The following is an 18,944-nucleotide window of genomic DNA, read 5'->3' on the forward strand; positions in this document are numbered from 1 at the left end:
ATATGTTTTTGTGCCATCGTCCGTGGAAGTGCTTGGTGAAGCCCTTTTCACTGAGTCATCCCAAAGTGAGGGGGCATCCTTTAACGTATCTGGGGACCGCCTCTCTCAATCCTCAAGGGTCTTTGAAGGAAAGATTTTACAAATCTTGCAGTATGAAGCCTTGTGGCTGAATAAAGGCAATAAATGCATTGATTGTGTGGTTCATCAGTGGAAATCTTTTTCAGACCGCAGTTAGAGCATGATTTGAAAAAAGATTTTTTTTTCTCTGTCAGTCATGATGACAGCTGGTGATAGAGGAAAGGTCTCCTTGGTCCCAAAAAAAAAATATGGGAATGTCCCCAAAAAATCACCCCAAAACGAACTTAAAGTTCACTGAAAAGTGAAGATGGGGCTCACTAAGCTATAGAGCAGACCAGAAAAGTATCAGGATAATGTTAGTGAGAGGCTAGAGCAGAGCTCATCTCAGGGACTTCCGCACACATGATGTGTCGTAGAAATGTACGCTTTGGTGGCCTCTAGGGGAACCAGGAGAGCTTATCACTTCCACCTTACAGCCCGAAGTTCTGATTCGTTTCAAATGAGGTGAATGTGCTACTAAACAAACACTGTTTGCTGTTATTTAAAGTTATTGAGCATTTCTATCCTGACAACGAGAAATGATTCAAGAATGTAAATATGAGAAAGATTCAATGCTGGAGAAGTATTCCTCTCTATCCACCGAACGCCTACAGACGATATGATAGTATGCAAGAACTCACAACCAGCAACTGATCTTAACAGGAAGACAACTGTCTTATGGTCTTTGGCAAACACATCTATCACACGTTTGTTTGATAGACCAAGAAAATGAATTTCAGATTCATTAAAGCCATGCTCCAAGGAGGAATGCTCTGTATGCCTAAGTACCATCTCCCTGCCCCATGAGCCCATAATTACATGTTCAGCTTTATCAGCATTTCAAAGAACAGTGGCCATTGAAACTTTTTGGATACAGGCTGAAAAAGCAACTTGACCCCCGCCATGCAAAACACGAAATTCTGACATCTTGATGTTTACTAACCAGCTCCGAATCGGAGTAATAATCATCCCAGCTCTGTCTGTGTGGCCTCATTGTCATCTGTAAGCAAGGCAGATGGAGTTAGGCAGCAAGTAAGTTAGGCACAATTTGCATTGAATATTGAAGCACACACATTAACTACAACACAATTCACAAATTCACACAAATTGATGTACTATCTGTAAATGCAGGGCTAACTATGTAACAATGTGGAGGCAACTCTACATCCTACAGATAAGGGCATGTGCCAGGGTCACAACAGAGCAAAGTATGTGGATGTCATTACTGTCTTATAGGCCATCAGAAGATTGGAAGGTTATTGTTCATCATAAGGAAACATTACTTACCTTTAGTTCTACTTCTGCATCTTGTGTATATTTTGTTTGAATTCCTAAACAGTGTATGATCCCCACCAATGTGCAGAATTGTGTAACACGTAAATATAATAAATTATTTACACTGGAAGTGATTCTGTGAACATAAATGCCTTTGACAAGGCAACAATTTGTCTTAATTTGGTTTGTAGATCATAGTTAAAATTACTAATTAATACTTGAGATATATCTCCATATCTTATTTAACACTACCAATGATTATTACAAAAATTATTTTGTTATCTTACTTCTAAATTCCCATCCATAGGAAAAATAAAACAGCAAATGGTGCACATAGACGTTTCACTTCACATGGAGAATTTTGAAGGTGTTCCATTAAATATTCTAGGAGCCGCTCTGTCCCAGAAAGCCATATACGGTCAGTTAGCCACAACCAGGATCACAGATATGTAACATTTCACTTTTCATCATGAGGTAAGCATGATAGATCTGCACGGGTCGGTTAGCCACAACCAGGTTCACACTAAAGTAGCATTTCACTCTCCATCATGATATTTTCTTTGAAATTCATAAACAGGAAAGTTTAGCAAGGTAATTCCAAAAACTGGAAGAGAGAAAAGCAGTTAATGAGTGGCAGTATTACCCTTAAGCAAGAATTTTGTGAAATAAGGCTGGATCTAGAAGAGTGCCAGCTCTGGCATGAGAGTCAATGCAGTAATGAAAGGCATAGGAATAAAATGGCATCCAAGTACCTGCTTAACTTATCCCTGAGACAGGAACTTCATAATGAGAGCAGCTGTGCATGTATTGCCTGTTACAGAAGTATCCCAGGGTTTGCCCAGAAGGAGCCTATTAGCAGTCTGGTAGCATTTAATAATGCAGGATCATATACATCTATCAATGGACTGCTGTGACAATGTGACACCAGTTCAGACAGCTTGGAAATTTCAGAAGATCAGAAGAGGTTCATCAGACAATTATCAATGAATGTATATATACAAAAATACCACCAACATCTCCGACAGAATGCTGCCACTATTTCTGCCGCTGATGAAAACTTTAGGGTCTAATTTAAAGCCAAATGGTTGGACCTTCGGCTGCATATCTTAAAGCAGATACAAATTCTAAGCATTTTTATGACTGGCCTGTGAAAATATGCTTCTTCTACGCCTATGGCAGCTATTCCCTCCACTTGTTGAAATGAGGGTAGATCTGCTGTAGCACCGATATCCGTAGGTGTTCATTTTGGGGTCAAGTAGCTGAAGAGACCCTTGCTGGTTGGAAACTCGCTGGAGTGATTAATTTTTAACCAAGCTTGAACTTCTTGTATTAGTGTAGAAATTTAGGTCTTCAAACTGTGAGTAGGATTTTGGTTGTAAAAACTCTTAATCTGTACCTTTAACCATTTCATACGATAATTAACACTCATTTGTCTTTACTTATATTCATCCTTGCAGGAAGGAGACAATGCTATGCTTCTTCTTCGAGAGGTCCTGATCAGTGGAAGCAAAGGATAGGTGTCTTTCACAGGTTATTGGCTCGCCTTTCCACAGAGCAGATTACGATTGCAAATCTCCTCTGCCTCTGGTAAACTGATATTTATAATGAAATTCACGAACGATGGTCGGGATTGTCCTGCATTTTTCAATAGTTCTTATGAACACTCTGTTGATCACTTCACTGCATGACCAAATGTACCCTTGGAAATGCATTTCCCTTTTCAAGGACATCTCCACATCTTCATCCACTGGTTCTCCTCATCAAGCATTTAAACCTATAAAAAGAACCTAAAAATGGATAACTCTTATCTTTTGTTTAGAATTGATGCAGAGCATAGATAATCGAAGCCATGAAACCGGTCTCATTTCTATGCCGTAACTGTAACTGCAATCAGCCTTTTCAACAGAGTGTTCTTATTATATGCACTGATGATGTAATAGCATATTTTGAATTCTCCAATAAATCGTCTCTACGGTCTCTTGGCTTCCATGTACGTTTCTATTCTAAAACAACATCAAGATATTTAAATTCTAAAATGCACACCATGGACCTCCTGATGGACTTACCAAATGAAAGAATGTTGCTCTCTTTCATTGTAATGGTCAGTTGGTTCTCTTCAGCATAACTGACAAGGATGTCAAGTATTCTAGCAAGCTGATCTTAACTATTGGCTAGGTGTTAAAGAAGAGTAGTCTCTTGCAGCCACGACCGGTAGTAGGTGTAACTGTAGGGCGGTGACGTGGAGAGGGGGAGGGGCAGGGTGTGGGGTAGTAATGTATGGATTACAGACTTTAACAGGTAAGTAAACATATAAATAAATAAAACGAATTTAGTTGCGCGCACTGCATCACATTTGGTGATGCAGTGCACACAACGAAATTCGTTTTATTTATTTATATGTTTACTTACCTGTTAAAGTCTGTAATCCATACATTACTACCCCCCACACCCTGCCCCTCCTCCTCCCCACGTCACCGCCCTGCAGTTACACCTACTACCGGCCGCGGCTGGTCTCTTGTCATACTAGCTATCAGCAGCAATGGGCCGGCTAACCCAAGACTCTAAAGAGTGTCTACCTGTAAATCAGATCACCTGCAAATCTTTCCTAGACATTCACCATGAGCAGGAATTGAGACAATGGCGCTCTTCTTCTGAGGGTTGTCTCTGGCTATCACATGGGATCCTACCAAATTCTAAGGCAGAGGCATTGCCTCACCTGTCACTTTTTGTGATGTGTTGCAGCCTGGGGTACCAATATACAGATGGCTTTTCAAACATATGATGCAACCTCAGAAAGGTAGATGAGACCGGAAGAGATCACTGACATTGTGTACATCTGTCCTTGACCTTTCACCACATCTGGCACGTCATCTGAATAAACAGGAAGCATAGTGAATGACTGATCAGGGGAAAATAGACCTATACCAGAAAAAAGTATTAAATAAGACTTCTGTTTCAGTAAAAAAAAAAAACTGAGAAACGGTTAAAGTCTGGTGCTTACATAGTAAAAGGTGGATAGAAGCCAGAAATTTCCCCTAAAAAATGCTCTTTTGAGAATGTGAGTTTTGTGTTCAATGGAGTGGAAAAAAACAGTGGGCCATTGGCTCTGCAGCCCCTGGATAGTTAAAACAGTAGTGTCAAATTTCTCACAGTCGGGTTTAATGCCTAAGGGCCTCTGTCGCTTCTTTGCTTTTTCTTTGTTAAAGAGGTCAGAAGAGGACACGTTTCTCTAACATATGTACCTTATGAAGCCAACTAGCATCGCCAAAGGGATGTGTTTAAACAATGGAAAAACTGAATGTGCACTTAAAATGCGTGAAAAGATGTTGCACATAACAGAAGATCTACTGTTTATGAATATGAAAGAAAATGCCATGATGGAGGATCAGGGTTCCTGGGTTATGGTATTTATGGTAATCGATTTTTTCCGTATGTTGAAGTGTGTAAATATTCACCTGGAAAGGTAAACATTGGAAAGTCACGCATGGTATTGAGATAAAACACAAACACCCCTCTCTCTATTCAAGAAATTGCAGGGTTCAATTAAAACAAGGAACACTGTCCCACTGTATGCTACTCCTCCCGTACAACACAGCAGAATCCACTATCAACAAAAGCGAGGCTCCATCTGTCCAAATCGATCCACAAACAGCACATTCTTATAGTCGCACAAAACGAATGCTGCAACAGAGTCGTCTGAAACATTACTTCATTATAATTCCATTGTCAGTCTATACTTTCTATACACAGTGCGAACAGATAGGTGAAATAAATAGAAGAACCAGTTCTAGCATGGCTAGCCATGTTCAGTGGCTGTGCCATCAGTGGGTTTACTCTCCAGAACAGAATACTGCTTGAAAGGTGGGGGCACTTTTGAAAACTGCATACTTGAGCACTTCTGAGTAAACTGCAGCTCAAAGCCCACAACGCATGAAATGCAGGCAGCTGTGTTACATTGTTAAGTGAAAGTTCATGCAATCGGTTAGTGAGCGTCAGAGCTCTGGCATGGCACCTCATGCAGGGTCCTCAGAAGGCAAAGGCAGCATGAACGCTCCTCCCAAGGAGTGAACATCAGATATCGAGTACGGGGGTCTTTTCTTATACTGGTTACAAGCCCTTCGATCTGCGGGCTTTAGGACCACGGGACCGCTCTGTCCAGGACGTCTGGAGTCCAGGCACACTGAGACAATGTGTGCACACAGCCAGCCAGACATGAAGTAGGTCAGAACTTGCCGAGTAGAACAGGGAATCAAATCCATTCGCATTAACATTCACCTTAGTAACATAACAAAGAAACGAAACTTGAAGGTATTAAGGCTGAAAAAAGAAGCAATCGTTAAAAGTATTTGGCCCAGAATGGAAACACCAACTTCTACCTGGTTGAGGTAATGATACTCTTCAGGCTTCTTGAGATGGAACGCCAGCCTTTCCTCATCACTAGCACCCGCCAGCAGGTAATAGAACACGTGGTAGTTCCTAGAAAACAAGAGCGTGTGTTACTGTTGTGAAGAATTAAAAGTGACTCTGTGATCCTAAAAGAGATGACTAACATAGTAAAAAAAAAAAAAAATAAGAGCCCATGGGAAGCAAAGTAAGAGGAATAACACAGAAATCAAAAAGTTACAGCTACTGCCTCAGTTATTGTCCAATTATGAGACCAAGACCCCTTTTTATTCGTTAATATTTATGGATTCTGAAATGTATATAACTGTTTAGCATTAACGAACAAGTTACTTGCCTTCAGTAACGCTCTTTCCGGTAGAGACTATCCACAGATTACTCACCTCTTGGATATTCCCCAGGAGTCAGACTCAATCCGGAAGCTGTTTCGTAGTACCTCTGCTCATTGGACAGTGGCACCGTGCGGCTTTGAACCGACGTCCTTCCACTATGGAAATGACGTAAGGGGTCTATAAAGGCACCATTCGAGCACACTGACATCGGTTGCTTTTGAGACTCTCCGTGCCTCCAGATGTGGAGCTACAAAAGCAAATCGGTATATCGGATGACATATTCCGAGACCTGGGATGTTATTAAAGGATAGAGCCCAACCACAAAACAGGGAGGATGGAAGGGTCGGTGAGGAATCTGCATCTAGACAGAGTCTCTACTACAAAAAGTGTTATCAAATTAAGTAACTTTCTGATAGGTACTTCTAGCAAAAGATTCCTCACTTTTTGAATAAATACCAACACAGAACCTAAGGGGGTGAACTTCATGAACCTATGAAAGAAGGCCCATATAACTGCCAGGGAGATGTCTAGAACAGAGAGTGACTGGGTATGGGACACCAGCACCTGGAGCTACCACAGGAAAGAGCAGTACTACTGGACCTGGTGATGTAGCTAAAGGAACCAAGAGAAACAACGGAAATAAACCCCAAGTTGGGGAAGCAGGTACAGGAAGCCACCTCGAGATGGGAGAAATCAGACAAAGGAGACCCCTGCCGAACATATAAAGGCGAAATAAGCGAACCACACCTATAGGGTAGAAGGTAGTCAAGTTTAGCATGAGATGGGACCTCCTGTCATCATGGGCATGGACCTTCTTCAGGAGTCTGCTTCTTCACCAGTGTGTAACACATTTTAATGTAGAGCACGATCCAGCGTGCGATAGTACGCTTCTGCACATCCTTGCTTTTTTTTATTTTTTATCTCACGAACCCAACAAAGAGCTGATTGTCCACCCGATGATCTTTGGTGCAATCAATGTCGAAGCTGAGCCCTAACTTAGAGTGCAAGCGATGAAGCCTCTCCTCCTTAGAGGTGAAATGGAGCATAGAATGCCAGAAGAATAACGGATTGCCCAATGTGGAACAGCATCACAATTTGTGAGAGGATTTATGCCTTAATATGCAGAACCAGCTTGTCAGGGTAGAATATACTGTATGGAGGATGAACACACAAAGTCTGAATCTCACTCACAGGCCATGCAGAAGTGACCAGAACACAGTTTTGACGGGGAGAAGAATTAAAGGCGAACTGTGAATTGAATGGATGGAATACACATCAGATATATTAAGACAAGATTGAGGTCCCATTGGGTCATCACAAACAGAGACGAGGGAAACATGTTGCAGCCCTTTTAAAAAGACGCATCACAGCAGGTGATTTAAATAAAGAGGGCTGATCAGACAAGCGCAAGAAGAACAACAGGACCAAAAGATAACCTTCAACTGTGCCCAGGGAAAGGTCTTGTCAGGTAAGATACAGCACAAATAACAAAACATCATACAGTTTGGTCTGTAGGAGGTCAATCTGGTGAGCGCTGTTCCAAATCGCAAATTACATTTCCAAAGGTGCAACGCCTCCTTACACAGGGTCTATGACCCCCACCTGCCTTGTTTGTTGCAGTACCACATGGCGGTGGTATTGTACGTGAGCACCTGTAACACCCTCCACTTGATGGATTGCGGAAAGGCTTTCAGCACCAAACAGATACCCTTCAGCTTCAGAAGGTTGATATGGAGCTGTGGCTCCACTGGAGATAAGGGGCCTTTGATCTCCACCTCACCCAGGTGGCCGGCCCCACCCGGAAGCATTATACCAGTCACCAATATCAGTTCTGGGTGAGGAAGGAAAAGGAGATTGCCACTAACGTAATTGCAGTTCAGATGCCACCACTGCAGATCTTTTGCAGTCTCCTCCAAGATCTGAACATGGTCAGAGAGCTCCCTTTGACGTTGGGCCCACTGGGACTTTAGATCCCACTGCAGATCCAGCAAATAACCACCTGGAATACTGGGACAGCTGGATGCAGGAGGACATCCTCAGAGTTTACCTCACTGATATCCATGACCGAGACTAAAAGCTCGGGGTAATAGCCTGGCTGTCCTGGACTCTCTTTCCCAGGGGAAAGGCACAAAAGAGAACCATATCCAGAATGTACAGATGAAGTGGCGCATCTGGGAAGGAGTCAGGTGTGACTTCAACACGTTTATAGTGAACACCAAAGATGACTGGTGTTTTCCTATAGCCTGGAGGTGGTTGACAAACGCCTGGGGCGAGCCCGCCTTCAAACAGCTATTTGTCAAGGTAGGGGAACACTGACACCCCTGACCTTCAAAGGTGTGCTGCCGCCACCACCATCACTTTCGTGAACACCCCGAGGGGCCCTGGTGAGACCAAAGGGGAGCACAGTAAACTGTAAATGCTCCTCTCCCACCATGAACTACAGATAGCGCTGATGGGCTAGCAGGACAGGAATATGGGAACAGAAGTCCAATAGTTCCAATGCCACCATCCAGTTTCCAGTGTCGAGGGCAGACTAGGCTTGTCCAAGGTGAGCATTTTAAAATTCTTCTTCAAGAGAAAGAGAATGAAGGTGTGCAGATATAGAGTAGGTGAAGACCTCCGTCCCTCTTGCGCACCAAAAAGTAGCAGGAATAACAACCACTTCTACTTCTGGCGCTGGAACCCTTCCAATAGCCCATTTGGCCAAAAGATAGATGTTGGAAGGAACGGTGGAGACCAAAAGAAGGGTAAGGTGTAGCCTTTGAGAACAACTCAGGGGGCCCACCTGTACGATGTGATCGCTTGCCAGTCCAGATAGAATCCATGAACTCTGCCTGGATGTCACCCTGTTGTGGTAAACTAAAGAGGCTTTGGAGGTGGGTCTGCGAGAGATGGATTGAGCGGCACGATGGCTGCAGGGGCAGTGAGGACCACGACATCTCCTACAAAACTGCTGGGTTCCATGTTGGGGCTGGATAGGCTGCCCCACAACCGACACCAAAAAATAAAAAAGATTTACTCACACAATTAACATAACTATCAAGTAAATAATTTACATTAAACAATTATTAATTGATTAAAATGAAATTACTTCCCAACCTGTACCCCTATAAACCCCACAACCCACATATAAAATGTAAATTAAAAATATTTCCACTATTAACAATTATCAATTACATATTTAATATTAACAATTGATTATTAATTAAAATTCAATTACTTCCCACCCTAAACCCATATAAACCCCACAATCCACACATGAAATTTAAATTAAAAAAATCACACTATTAACTCAATGAAATAATTAATATTCATTAAAAAATATAATCATTAATGTATTATAATTAAATTACTTCCGACCCTGTACCGCCAGAAACCCACAACCCGCTATGGTACTGAAATAAAAAATACTTACATTAATGTTAATAACTACTAAAAAGTTTACTAATATATTACAAAACAAACAATAATTGACAGTATTTGAAGTAGTCTTACATCAACCAAAGTTGCAAGAAATAGTTTTGAATAAGGTATTTTGGGTATTGTCACTGTACCCGACCCTGAGGGTATAATTGCAGAAATTATACAAGTGGGTTTGCCTCAATATTGCCTTGAAATCTTTTCTTTACATCTGCTAAATGTTATTTTAACAATCCGCACACACAAGCTCAAGTTTCACGGGTCATTAACCATCAGCTGCAGACTTTATTTTTAAGAAATGCCATGATTTAGCACAGCACACGAAGGTAACTTTCCGTACTCTGTAGTGTTGTTATTTCCCTTCTAAAGTGGTTGGGACTCAGATTTAACTTCTCTTGTAGCAGTCATAGGAGGAGATGAGGCAGCATCTAATGCCTGGCAACGCCTCAAGTAAACATCCTTTGGGGGTCTTTCTGGACAAAGTCCCTTCCATGTTCATGTCCAACAAGTGCCTGCAGTTGATATATGCCATTCTCAGTCTGCCCCAGATTCAGAAGAAGGAGTATGAAACCTGGGAAGAGCCTTAAATCTTCTACCACTGTACGACTTTGAAAATCATGAGACCATCAAACTGGCATGATTGTCTATATTTGTTTTCTTATGTTGGTGGAGACCACCATATATGACAAACAAATATTTGGAAACTCTAAATGTTTTCATAATTGCCAGCCAGGTACAACTATTAAAACTGCACAAACATTTTAATTATACGAGGTCTTCTTTCAGCTCAACAACAATATCGTCTAGGCTCAAAGACGGGAAGAAACATTTCAGGGTTTATGTGAAACTCAGTATCTTTGGAATGAAACTAAGCGTGAAGGTCAACCTTGTCCTTGTTCAAAGGCAATGTAAGGTTGTTCAAATGAAAGCTTGCATCTCAAAGCTATTCTTGCCCGAGGTTATTGATCCCAAAAAAAGCCATCTGCCAAATCAGTCTGGAATAGTTTATGCACGAGTGATGACACGACCAGACTGAATAGCTATGAGGACAAGGTTTTGCCCTTTAGGTATAGCTGGGGTGTAGACTTAACAAAGATAAAAACGAACTATCAGCCATAAATATTCATCAAATTATAGAATAACCTAATGTTCTAGAAGAGTTTCAGGTGTCAGAAGGGATTTATTTCACAATTACTTTACATAAGTTGTACATCATAATACAAATAACAAATAGTAACATTAAACACACATTCGAATACAATTTCAATAATTGTTTGTATTTAGTATATAAAAGTACCCATTCCCACAAAGTACTTTGCATCCGCAACCATCTTTATCAGGACTGGTGTGATGTCAGAAGGCCTCTAATCTTGGTGCACTACATTTCAAAGCATTTCACACTGGTATTGTAAATGACATCACAAGGACGACATTATGAGACCAATTGCTGCACTGTTACTTTTTCCTGTTCCTAGTGTGCCAGAGATAATCGGGAGACGCTCTGTAAAATCTCTGCCTTCCAAAATACTCTAGCCAACCACACATATACAATACAGATACGATACATTGAGAAGTTTCTTTTCTGCTCCAAGGATGTTTTACACACACACATAGAAGGCAGGTTCTGACAGAATTTATACATAAACGAGTTTAGACTAAGTGTACTATGTGCTACACATGTTTTTAACCGGCTGTTGCCAATCTCTGTATTAACTTACAGAAGATAAAACAGTTTCCACCACATTTTGAGATAAAGTGAAATAATTAATCTATGATGATTTGGTGTTGTTTGGCCGAACGCCAGTACACATCCAGAGATTTCTAAATGTACTGTATAGCTATAATAAGGATAACTTAAGCAGGACAGCTTATGGTGGACTTGCACAATGTTTGGAATGGAAGATATGTTTGAAATGAAAGCTAGCATGTGTTCACATCATTTTGAGTTCCAGGCCCAGTGACAGCTGCAGAAGAGGCATGTATGCCCAGTTAGCAGCTTTCCTTTGCCTCCATTTGCCGCATAAAACATGAAACATGAAAGGACCGGGCGTGGCCTAGCCGCCGTAGATGGCCAAGCTTTGATGAGGCTCCACCATTAAACCCTGTACATCCGTCCCTCATCCGTCGTTCCTGGGCACCATCGCCCCGCCGTGTCCTGGTTTTCACGTGGCAACCGGTGAAGAAGACCATTTTGGCGACTGGGACTGTTCAAACATTCCCGGAGATCGGAGCAGTGTCTTCCCACAAAAAGAGGAGACCCTGGAGACCACGAAACGGAGCCACCCTGAGGGCCAGTCGCCAAGGAGGAGCTGGGGCTCCTAACCATAAAGAGTCAGCCCCCACCCAGAGGCCCTAAGTAATGCAGAAAGGGGTGGAGTAGAGGGGGGCACTGCAGGGTAGAAAGCTTCCTGGGACACTTGATCATCCGGGCAATTGTAGATCTGCCAAGCTGCCCCGGGCAGTACTTCTCTCCTCGGTACAAGGAGACTCATTTCTGTGGACCTTTACAGTGGGCACATCCCTCCTGGGAGACGCGTAGGCTCATCCCCCTCATTTGGGAACTCACAGCATTCTGCTGGCCAAAATATCTCGGAGTCAGCCAGCGGGCCTGTATGGGATCCCCTATTTGCACTGTTGAGGTTTGGGTTTTGTTCGGAATCTGCGCCTTTCTGACACCAGGTTGGCACAAGGACAGGGCCACCTCCACGACATATGCTTCAGGTTTTGGGTATTGGGTAGGATGGGTGAGGAAGTTTTTTTTAATCATATTACAATGTTCTTGTTATACAGGAGGCGGCAGACACCCCTTTCAGCTCTCTACCCCAAGTCTCCTACCGCACTGATAGCCCCTCCTTCTCACGCTTACTGACAAGAGTAGATAGCCCCCGTGACGCACCCCCTACAGGCTGTCTCCTCAATAAAGTTAAGAGAGCTGCTGTCCTCCGGACAGCCAAAAGGTTGCAAGCAGGCATTCTATTTCTTCGAGAAACTCACTTATTGGGTAACTAGGTCCTCTTTCCTGCTTGCTATGAATTCACTTATATAGTCCACTCGGGGTTCATCCAGGGCTCCAGAGGCACGGCCATTGTGATGAAAAGAAATCAGGTGCTGTTCATGGTACGGAAACAGTGAAACAATAACTGGGGTAAGTACGCAGCGGTAAGTGGTATTTTGAATGGCAAACCCCTAGCACTGAATGCATCTACCATCTTCTTAGACGGCATCGCTAATTTAGCGGGTGACCTTTTGGACCATGTGCTGGTAGTAGATGAGATGAGAGAGACAAAAGTTTGATTCCGGGGCGGGACTGGGATGTAAAACCCACTGCTCCCCACTGGCACAGTTCGTAAAAGCCCCTGGTTTGGGTGACGCTTGGTGTCTCTTGCACCCTTCGGAGCCTGAATATACTTTCCACTTGGGGGGCCTTTCCTACCCCAGTTGACATGTAGAGAGTTTTGGTGGGCCATATGAAGGCCTAGGGGCTCTCCAACCACTCACTAATAGAGATAAAAATCAACGTGCGGCACACAAGAACGCTGGCTTTTATTTCTCAGAGACCCGTGGGTCAGTTCCCTCCCCTGTGGGAGGCTTTAAATGCCACCCTGAGAGGCGTCAACATCAGCTACTCCACGGGCAGAAGCTCCAGAAGTTGCAGCAGATAAATTAACTGGAGGCCAAAGTGCAGCTCCTTGAGCACAAATGTTGTACCGCCCCCGACTCTTTAATCCATAGAGAACTCTTGTACACTCAAACTGCAGCAGTAAACACTCCTGGATGAGGCCCAAAAATATCTGGACGGCATCGCATGCCCGTATCTATCAAAGGGGCGACAAATCCAGTAAGTTACTGCACCGTCTTTTCTACAATATTCGTCTGCGCCCAGAATTCCGGCTTTAATAGGCCCGCATCGCAAACAGATTATGGGAGAGCAGGCAAATGCAAACCATCTTGCGTTGTACACGCCACCGAATATGCACACTGACCGATGCAATCCTCTGCTCTGATGGATAGCTTTTACAAGAGGTATCCCTTTGCATCCTCTCCGAGGAACAGAGACAGGTCCTCGAGGGGGATCAAACCACAGGGGAATTGATATCGGCCCTTGCTCACGTAGGATTGGTGAAGACCTCGGTCACAATGGGCTCCCCCTAGAATTCTATAAAGCTTACAGACCTGACCGAAGCACAGCAATGGCACAGATGTTAACCAAGGCAGTAGAGACCCACAAACTTTCCACTGACCTGGGCTGGGCTGTGATATTGGTCATCCCCAAACCCGGGTGCCCCTGATATTTGCTTTTCTTACCTCCTTTTTTTGCTCCTCGACAGAGAAATCAAAATGATCGCTAAAGTACTAGCAGACAGGTTACTGGGCACCCTTTCTTCCCTGGTGCACCCTGACGAGGAAGAATTTATGCTGCATCGGCCACCATACACAATATTCGTAGGCTGCCCAACACCCTTGCCCCAGTGAATGCGCTGCGTCGCCCGGGAGTGGAAGTCATGGCAGATATAGAAAACGCTTTCGACTTGGTAGAATGGGATTATCTTTTTGCCCTTCTCTAGCACCTTACCTTTGCACCGAAATTTCTGGCCTATGTCAAACTACTGATCTGGCGGCCTATGTACGGGTATGTAAGGCTTCATCAGCACCGTTACAGATTTCCCGCCGCATACGACAGGGTTGACCCTTTTCTCACCTACTCTCTGCCACAGTGATAGAGCTCCTCGTGATTGGAATAGAGAGATGCCCAGATATGTGGTTTTGAATGGGATGAGTGGCCCTCAAATAGAGTAGCCCCATATGCTGACAATCCGCTGATCTTTCTCACCGACTCAGAGGCTTTAGGCCCTTGGATGTTTCAAATCCTGTGGGTCTTTGGTGAAACATCAGGTCTTTTTGTTGATAAAACTAAATCCACAACTTCTACTGACCCTTCCTTACCTGGCTTTTGCTGTAATGTCTCTGTCCCTCCCACTGAGTTTCTGTACAACTGGAAATTATTTGACGATGTCTCCTTCCTGTCGTGCTTAAAAAGCATTAGGTCAGGCTCTCCTCGGGACCCTGTCCCTATGAAGATATTGAAACAACTTGACCTTGAACCACGTAGATTCCTAATGAGGCTACTCAACATCTCCCTCAGTGAATCCCGTGTTGAACAGGATTGGAAACATGCCATGGTCGTTCCCCTACTAAAAAAATCTGGTGCAGACATTACTAACCTGGCCAACTTCAGGCCTATATCCCTGCTGCCAGCTTGTTCCAAAATACTGGAACGCCATGTCAACATCCAGCTAAACGAGTTTGTTGAAAATACGGGATATCTTCATTCATCCCAATCAGGCTTTCGCGCCAATTATTCCACCGAATCCGCACTCCTAGGGGTGACTGAGCGACTCCGACACGGTATTGATAGTGGTGAGACCTTTGCGCTTATCCTTCTGGATTTAAGCGCGGCTTTCGATACCGTGTCGCATTCCATTCTATTGGAGTCCCTTCACTCCCTTGGTGTTGCTGGATCTGCGCTTGCCTGGGTGACCTCATTTCTTAATGAGCGCACATTTCAGGTATTTTCAAACAAAGCTGAATCGGCGATCTGTTCATCTGCTTACGGCGTCCCTCAGCGGTCTATATTGAGCCCTTTGTTGTTCAATATTTACATCAGACCCCTCGCCACTATCGTAGAGGACGCCGGTCTGTCCATATACTCATATGCAGACGACACGCAGATTGTGTTTTCCTTGTCTGGCAGCAGGGTTCAGGACACCTCTGCCCTTAAAATCGGCCTTTCTCGTGTTGCGACCTGGATGCAAGTCAATCTGCTAAAGCTCAACGGTGATAAGACTGAGGTTATTATACTTGGCAAACATAAAGATCTGTGGGGCCCTAGACACTGGCCCAGTGATATGGGTCCACTGCCTACCCCCGTGCCAGTTGTTCGTAACCTCGGTTTTCTAATCGACGAGAAACTCTCGATGCGACAACAGGCAACTAAGGTTGCTGCAATCTGCTTTAATACCTTACGCTGGTTGCAGAAGATCCTATGGATGTTGCCTGAGTCTACTCGAAGAACTGTTGTTCAGGCCCTTGTAATGTCTCGTATCGACTACGGCAATGTGCTCTATCTAGGAGCCGATAAAGCCACAATGAATATACTCCAGGTTGTACAGAACTCAGCTGCCCGCCTTTTGTGCAATATTCCACGAAGAATGTCTGCAACGCAAGCCCTGTGTGACCTTCACTGGTTAAAAATCCCTGACCGTGTGGCTTTTAAAACCTTGTGTCTTCTGTTTAAGATTCGTCAGGGTTCTGCCCCCACTTATCTGCACAATCTTGTTCAGCCATATCAGCCCAGTCGTCCTCTCAGGTCATCAAATAAAGCCAATCTTGTAATTCCTAGAATCCGATTGGCAAAAATGGGAGGTAGCTCATTCGCCCATTTGGGGCCGAAGATGTGGAATGCTCTTCCGTTAGCGCTAAAAACAGAGACCAATCTTTTTGCTTTCCGCAAGATGTTGAAAACTTTTCTGTTTTAGTTTGGTCACTGTTCCTGCTCCTTCCCTTCCTCAGCAATTACCTGTTTTTCTTCTCTAGTCTGTCCCTGGCGCCGGGAAACCCATTACGGGTAGCTGAGCGCAATATAAATTTAATAAATAAATAATAATAATAATAATGGGATGAGTGGCCCTCAAATAGAGTAGCCCCATATGCTGACAATCCGCTGATCTTTCTCACCGGCTCAGAGGCTTTAGGCCCTTGGATGTTTCAAATCCTGTGGGTCTTTGGTGAAACATCAGGTCTTATTGATGATAAAACTAAATCCACAAATTTTCTTGCCAACACCTACCCTCAAAGTCTCGATGGGGCGCTAAAAACAGAGACCAATCTTTTTGCTTTCCGCAAGATGTTGAAAACTTTTCTGTTTTAGTTTGGTCACTGTTCCTGCTCCTTCCCTTCCTCAGCAATTACCTGTTTTTCTTCTCTAGTCTGTCCCTGGCGCCGGGAAACCCATTACGGGTAGCTGAGCGCAATATAAATTTAATAAATAAATAATAATAATAATAATGGGATGAGTGGCCCTCAAATAGAGTAGCCCCATATGCTGACAATCCGCTGATCTTTCTCACCGGCTCAGAGGCTTTAGGCCCTTGGATGTTTCAAATCCTGTGGGTCTTTGGTGAAACATCAGGTCTTATTGATGATAAAACTAAATCCACAATTTTTCTTGCCAACACCTACCCTCAAAGTCTCGATGGGGCCTCGGGCTTCCAGGTGGCTCTGTAGAGGTTCCGTTCCTTGGTGTGCATATTATGTCAGCTGATGCTGAGGTGTGGGGATAGAACATCGAGCCGTGGACAACCAGTTGAATTCAGACATTCAGACATGGTCAGCTCTTATGCTGTCGCTATATTTAAGATGGTAGCTCTCCTTCAGCTCTTATAACAATTGCAGAATTACCAGCTCTCGACCTCCCTACACTGTCGGATAAATGGGATGCTCCAGATTTCCTCTGGAACGAGGGGCTCCCACGCTTACACCGGGCTTTAAGTCTGCATGTGACAGCAGCATTCGGGCAGCCAACATCGATATGTATTATCAGGCATCCCACCTACACATAATCGAGTGGCTCTTTTACACAGTGCACCACGCGGCATACACTGTTGAAAATCAGCACTTCAGAGCACTTTCATTCTACCTTACTTGTAGGGGGGCACAGTGCCACAGGCTCTCCCGCCGGTGACTAGGGTTGTTCTTCACCTGTGGAGGACCACCTCACGGTGCACCAGGGCACACCGGGGGTTGACTGAGCAGACTCTTATATGGGTTGGTACGGCCGTGGCACAAGTTTTTAAATTAGAGGGGTTCCGGAGATGGGACCTCATTGGAATTTCTAACATCGGAGATGTCACGGAGGGTACTACCCTCAAATTCTACTAAACCCTATGATTTGAATTTGAGAATCACCGTAGTCAATTATTCCGGTGCCTCCAGTTCCAATACGCTTTAACCCTGAATATTCAGGGACTAGAGGACTTACTAGATTTAATCCACTAGAAGGGAATCTACTAAGAGGGCCACTGGTGGACCACAGAGTAGTTCATATCTACCACATAATCACACACCACACTCCGGACACTTTCGGGGCCCTTCACATACCTTGGGCACAGAATATATGCCAACGCTCAGACGAAGAATGGACTGACGCAATGGCTTCACCAAGACTCTTCGCAGACGTGGCCAGGTTGAGGCTGGTACAGCTTAAATATCTCCAAATGGTGCACAGGGGTGTGGAATTTAATAAAATATCTACTTGTCCATGGGGCAGTTTGCTTCATAAATCTACTTGTCCTGTAACAAAATCAATTTGTCCCTTTTGTGCCATGTAAAGCGGCAACAAATTACGCAGCAAACTCATTATATAAGAGTTCTGATGTAGCCTCTCGGATTATGCCAGGGATAGTACCATAGTAGTGTTTGAATACTAGCAATTCCCTTATGTTGCTATATTTCTGGAGGTCTACCTACTGGAGCTAAAGATAGTGGTAAGAAATAGTTCCTGGGTTGGAATGCCCTTTTTAGTCTATGCAAACCTACTAACTTGCATGTTTTAAGGGTTTTCACCAACTCTTCTCTAATCTTTTCCGATACTGAGAAAGGTTAGAAATGTACTCCCGACAGTGGCAGGGTAAAACTTCTTCCAGCGTTGGGAAAAAAGTGGATGGAGATGAAGTGAACTTGGAAACATTCAGGTTTTCAAATGAGCAAATCTACACAAGCATATTTGCTCATGTTAAAATGCAGTTCACAGATATTTTTGGGGAGTACTATTACTTGGCCTACTTCTATAAACTCTGTACATATGTACTTAATGCAAGGATACATACCATGGATGCACTTTTGAGACTTTCTGTAATAATTGGGCCTCTAATTAGACCTGGCGTTAACCATTACCTTTTGTGTTTTTTTTTTAAAATTATGTCCGTCTCTCTCTCGGTCGATCAGCTGGCTTCACTGTGAGTGGCCGTATTCTGCTCTTTTCTAACGAGCATATTGGCACAAAAAGTAGTTTTGTTCATTGCCCAAATAAGCTGTGGCAATGTGTGCTTTTTGAGACCAAAAACAATGTTTGCTTTTGCCAATGCTTGCTAGAATGGTGAGGGTCCAGTAGCTCCAACACTGATAAGGGTTTTAAAAAACCCATGCCTAAACAAGTCACGCATTGACAAAACTAAAAAGTCTGACCACCAACTTCAGACCCACTAGCTCTGCCAATACTGGTTTATTTTTGTTTCCCATAATCTTATTTAAACAGGTTACACTGATTTGTCAATATTTTATTTACTATTAAAAGTTTTGTATAGCGTGAACAAGACCCAAGCGGGTATCAGAGCGCTTCAC

The 18,944-nt window shown here is 43.6% G+C and overlaps 1 protein-coding gene across 4 annotated transcripts in view; it reads right to left on the bottom strand.

Moving 5' to 3' along the window:
• The window catches only part of MYO9A (myosin IXA), a 1,257,959-nt gene that overhangs the window by 814,997 nt on the left and 424,018 nt on the right, over positions 1-18,944 (bottom strand). For 2 of the 4 annotated variants that reach the window (XM_078685015.1, XM_078685016.1), the window contains exons 5-6: positions 5,769-5,868; positions 1,061-1,117 (exon numbers count right to left, since the gene is read on the bottom strand). In XM_078685015.1, the coding sequence (XP_078541141.1) occupies positions 1,061-1,117; positions 5,769-5,868 (157 nt within the window). The remainder of the gene's footprint in view (positions 1-1,060; positions 1,118-5,768; positions 5,869-18,944) is intronic. The other 2 variants (XM_078685018.1, XM_078685017.1) reach the window with 1 other exon arrangement.

This window comes from Lissotriton helveticus, chromosome 3_2 (genome assembly GCF_964261635.1).
Source record: "Lissotriton helveticus chromosome 3_2, aLisHel1.1, whole genome shotgun sequence".
NCBI classification, from domain to species: domain Eukaryota; kingdom Metazoa; phylum Chordata; class Amphibia; order Caudata; family Salamandridae; genus Lissotriton; species Lissotriton helveticus.